This window comes from Erythrolamprus reginae, chromosome 4 (assembly GCF_031021105.1).
Source record: "Erythrolamprus reginae isolate rEryReg1 chromosome 4, rEryReg1.hap1, whole genome shotgun sequence".
NCBI lineage: Eukaryota > Metazoa > Chordata > Lepidosauria > Squamata > Dipsadidae > Erythrolamprus > Erythrolamprus reginae.
Window position 1 is genome coordinate 4479148 of NC_091953.1, and position 5000 is coordinate 4484147.

The window sequence follows — 5000 nt, forward strand, 5'->3', positions numbered from 1 at the left end:
TCCCTCCTTCATTCCTCTCCACTTTTCTTTCCCTCCCTCTCTTTCCCTTTTTTTTCTTTCTTGCTCTCTTTTCCCTGTGCTCCTGTCAATCACTGGCGGGCCGGATAAATGGCCTCAGCGGGCCGCATGCGGCCCACGGGTCGTAGTTTGAGGACCGCTGATTTATATAGTAGATAATGTATATTGTTGTGTGCCTGTGTGTAATATATATGTGGCATATATACATAGAATTAAATAGTATATTTTGGATGTTCAGTGGTGTTGTGGGTGGCTCTGGCCCAGCTCCTACCCCAAGGAATGTGGAGGTGTGGATGCAGGGGAAACATCAACATGTCCTAGGCCTGTTTTATTGCCGACAGAGTCAGGTAGTGCAGTTTCCTCGGACGAAGAAGAAGGTGGGGGTGACTTGGAAGAGGGGGCTTGGCACACAGCCCAGGAAGCCAATCTCCATTATTTTTGGTTGATTCGGATGAGGAAGTGTTAGACTCACGCAGGCGCAGAATTATGCATTAAAGAGACCAATTGAAGAAATATTACAGGAGATAAGAGAGGCCACCTGTGTTTGGGTGGGGCTCCAGTAATTAGAGCTGCTGCTATAAATAGCAGCGTGCTGGCATGGCCGTTGTGGAAGATTATCTGATCGTTGTTTCTTCAGGACCGTGCCTTGCTGTTTCCGGACTTTGTTTGTTGATTTTTCACGACTTTGAAACCAAAGCAGAGCAAAGTGTGTGTGTGTTTCACTTGGTGGAAGAAGGAGGGCTGTGACGTTCCTTCACAGCTGCTAGCTAAGTACTTAAGGACTGATTAAGGGGATTGTACAGACTACCAGGTTGTTTTGGGACGAATGCTCTTTGCAATACAAAAAGGGTGCTTTGTTTCTTTTGAATTTTTGTGATAAAGAACATTGTTTTTGAACTTTCAAGTGTGTGTGTGTGTGTCTGAAATTTGTACCCTTGAATTTTCAGGAGAGTCATACCATAGAGCCCGGCAGAACAAGTAATAATAAATAGATGGGGAAATTTTATCTCTTTGAAGCGAGGAGAGGCCAGGCACCCTAACCCAAACCCTTGACGTCAGTTATGTCAAGTTGGCCACCTTTAAGCCAGTCAGGTGACCTTTAAGCCACCCCCCGGTCACATGATCATCAAGCCACTCCCACCAGGTCACATGCCCGGAAAGCCACACCCACAAAATAAGCCACGCCCACAGCGTGGTCGTAAAAACTTTTGCAACCCTTCCCTGATTTTATCCCTTACCTCCGGTCATCAAGTAGTCCCTCAGGATGGGCCACCGGAAGTTCCCCGTGAGTGTGGTGACGTACGGGCGTATCCCAGGGAAAATCTGGCTCACTCCAGTGGCCTCGGTGCTGAAATTGCAGAAGGCACCCAGGGACATGATCCCATGCGGGTGGTAGCCAAAAATGTAATTCTGGTTGGGGGCCAGGTTGTGAGTTTTGATCATCTGGGGAAGGAGAGAAAGAAAAGAGGGGGGGGAAACAGGGTTAACTTGGGGAAAAAATCCCAAACACACAATTTTGTATCACGCCGCACAAATGATGGGATGCAAATGACGTTTTTGCTTGGACGTGGTGATGGGGGGGGACTGGTTCGGGGGCTTGGACAGCTGGCCACCACTGCTGGTTCAGCAAACGGGTGGAAACTTCCACCACCAGTATATGCGAACGGGGCTGAACCGGTAACAACCCACCATTGAAACCTATATTATACACTATCCTGTCTGTCTGTACTCCCCCCTTAACACAAACAGTGCATTACACGGGACCAATTTTAAATCAAGCTACTTCAAATCCACTAACTTAAAGTTATACATAAAGTATACAGTATATTTATGTATAGTGCTAGTAGACTTGTTTTTTCACGGGTATAAAATTTTTCTTTATTTTTCTTTCAACATACAATAAAACAACATGAGCAATAAAAAACACAGAATCAATGCTTAAAATAATAATTAATAATATTTCTTAGATATGTTAAACATTCGGAGAGAGAAAAAAGCGCTAATACTTTCAATATGTACTTTTTATCCTCTTCTTTGCTAAGTTAATTAAAATTAACCACACGTGAGATATATTTCATCTACAAATAACAATATCATAAAATCCAGTCCCTTATATTCCCTTTTTCTATTTATAATAAAACATAAACATCTTAACATCTTAACTCAATATCTAATTTAATCCTTTCATCTCTGTATTGACTCCTTATCCAATGCTGCCAACAGTCCTTATTTCATCATCTGGGTCTTTAATAGATGAAAATTACATCATCATGTATTTCTTCAAAAGTAAGTAAAAGAAAATGTAAAATTGTTATTTTAGACTTTAATATGAGGAAGGAAGGAAAGGAAAAAGGGAGGAAGGGAGGGAGAAAGGAAGGGAGGGAGGGAAAGAAAGAAAAGGAAGGAAGGAAGGAAGGAAGGAAGGAAGGAAGGAAGGAAGGAAGGAAGGAAGGAAAGACAGACTGACAGAAAGAAAGAAAGAAAGAAAGAAAGAAAGAAAGAAAGAAAGACAGAAAGACAGAAAGGAAAAGAAAAGAAAAGAAAAGAAAACAAAAAACACAGCAACGTGATCTTGTGTCCTGGTATCTCAATTTACAAAGCTTAAGAATTCACCAGGGTCTCCAATTTCGCCCTTCAACTACCAGAACTGAAATGCCAGTCAAGGAAGATACTCAGACCAAACCAAACTGGATCAACTGGATTCGCTTTTCCGCCTTCTGTTATACCAGAAAAGGGCTGCAAAATTTTTTACTACCACACTGTGGGCATGGCTTATTTTGTGGGTGTGGCTTGCCAGCCACAAAATAAGGTGGGAGTGGCTTGACGATCATGTGACCAGGATGTGGCTTAACGGTCATGTGACTGGCTTAAAGGTGGCCAACTTGACGTCACTCACATCAAGGGTTTGGGTTAGGGTGCCTGGCCTCTCCTCGCCTCAAAGAGAGACAATTTTCCTCTCTATTTACTATTACTGGACATCCAAAATATACAATTTAATTCTATGTGTTTATGTCACATGTGTACATACGTATTATTATTATTATTATTATTATTATTATTATTATTTATTGGATTTGTATGCCGATTTGTATTTCACACAGGCACACAAAAATATACATTATAATAATTTATGAGATTTGTATGCCGCCCCTCCGAGGACTCAGAGCAGCTCACAACAGACAATACAAAATACAAATCCAATATTAAAAAACAATATTTAAAACCCTTATTAAGAAACAATCATGCAACCCAAACAAATCATACATAAAATGGAACAGCCAAGGGGTATATCAATTTCCCCATGCCTGGTGACATAGGTGGGTTTTCAGGAGTTTATGAAAGGCAAGGAAGGTGGGGGCGGTTCTGATCTCTGGGGGAAGTTTATTCCAGAGGGCCGGGGCCGCCACAGAGAAGGCTCTTCCCCTGGGTCCTGCCAGATGACATTGTTTTGTTGACAGAAACCAGAGAAGGCCAACTCTGTGGGACCTAACCGGTCGCTGGGATTCGTGTGGCAGAAGACAGTCCCGGAGATATTTTGGTCCGGTGCCATGAAGGGCTTTATAGGTCATAACCAACACTTTGAATTGGGACCGGAAACTGATCGGCAACCAATGCAGACTGCGGAGTGTTGGTGTAACATGGGCATATTTGGGAAAGCCCATGATTGCTCTCGCAGCTGCATTCTGCACGATCTGAAGTTTCTGAACACTTTTCAAAGGTAGCCCCATGTAGAGAGCATTACAGTAGTCATAACCAACACTTTGAATTGTGACCGGAAACTAATCGGCAGCCATTATCTACTGTATTAACTGTATGTGTATGCACACACACACAAACGCACGCATGGCTTTTCTAAAATTATACACATCCAACCTCATTTACTGCAGGAGCAAAAAAATGGCATGTGCAGAACCAAAATCTTGTTAAGACATAGGCGCACATGCCGGAGACCCAAAGCTGCGCACGTAGCTCCAATTTTACTACCACTGCAGTGTCCTCGTCCGTACCAATACTGGTCCTCACCAGTAGGTCGCTAACAGTTTGGGCAATCTCGACCGGACCGGGAGGAACCCACCGCTGATCCAGGGGCAAAGTGCTACAGGTTTCGCCCCGCACGGGCATATTGGTAGCAGCGGCTTCCAGTGTTCCGGGGAATGGGTAGCCGCGGCAGCGCAAGGCTCCACCCACTGTCCCGGATGTCACCATTTTTTAAAACCGTCTACATATGTTCAAAGCCTTCTGCGCATGCGCAGAGAGTGAAAAAGCGTGCACGCCGAACCAGGAGGGAAGGTAAGTAGATTTCACCACTGGGTGGATCCCTCAGGATCACACTCCGTCCCTGTGAGCTGGAAATTTTCATTCGGGCTGGGAAGAGCCATTGCTTCACTCCCACGGAGATATTTTATCTCCCAGAAGTTAGCAAACAGGCCTGATTTGTAACCTTTGGTCCTTAGCACCGGTGTGACCAGCTGTCCAACACATGCAACTTTCATGAACAATAAGGCAGGGGGGGGGGAGGACGTGCGCTCATGAATGGCCTCAGCCGCCTCACATATGCTCAACACCTGCCTTGCTTGCACCCTCTGAAGCCACGGAGAGGTCTCGGTGCCACGCGCAATGTTGGAGATAAAACTCACCATCCACCCGTTGCACTGTAAGGAGACGTGTCCTGTGTTCTCAATAGAATAGAATAGAATGGAATAGAATAGAATAAAATAGGAATAGGAATGGAGAAGAATAGAATAGAATAAAGAGAGAATAGAATATAATAGAATAGAATATAGAATAGAATAGAATAGAATAGAATAGAGGAATGGAATAGGAATAGGAATGGAGAAGAATAGAATAGAATAAAGAGGGAATAGAATAGAATAGAATATAGAATAGAATAGAATAGGAATGGAGAAGAATAGAATAGAATAAAGATAGAATAGAATAGAATAGAATATAGAATAGAATAGAATAGAGGAATGGAATAGGAA

General features: G+C 43.3%; 1 protein-coding gene across 1 annotated transcript in view; it reads right to left on the bottom strand.

Annotated features, from left to right (window-relative positions):
- LOC139167088 (diacylglycerol O-acyltransferase 2-like) overlaps positions 1-5000 on the bottom strand; it is a 41147-nt gene that overhangs the window by 2636 nt on the left and 33511 nt on the right. Inside the window, exon 5 of the mRNA XM_070751517.1 lies at positions 1257-1461. Within this exon, the coding sequence (XP_070607618.1) occupies positions 1257-1461 (205 nt within the window). The remainder of the gene's footprint in view (positions 1-1256; positions 1462-5000) is intronic.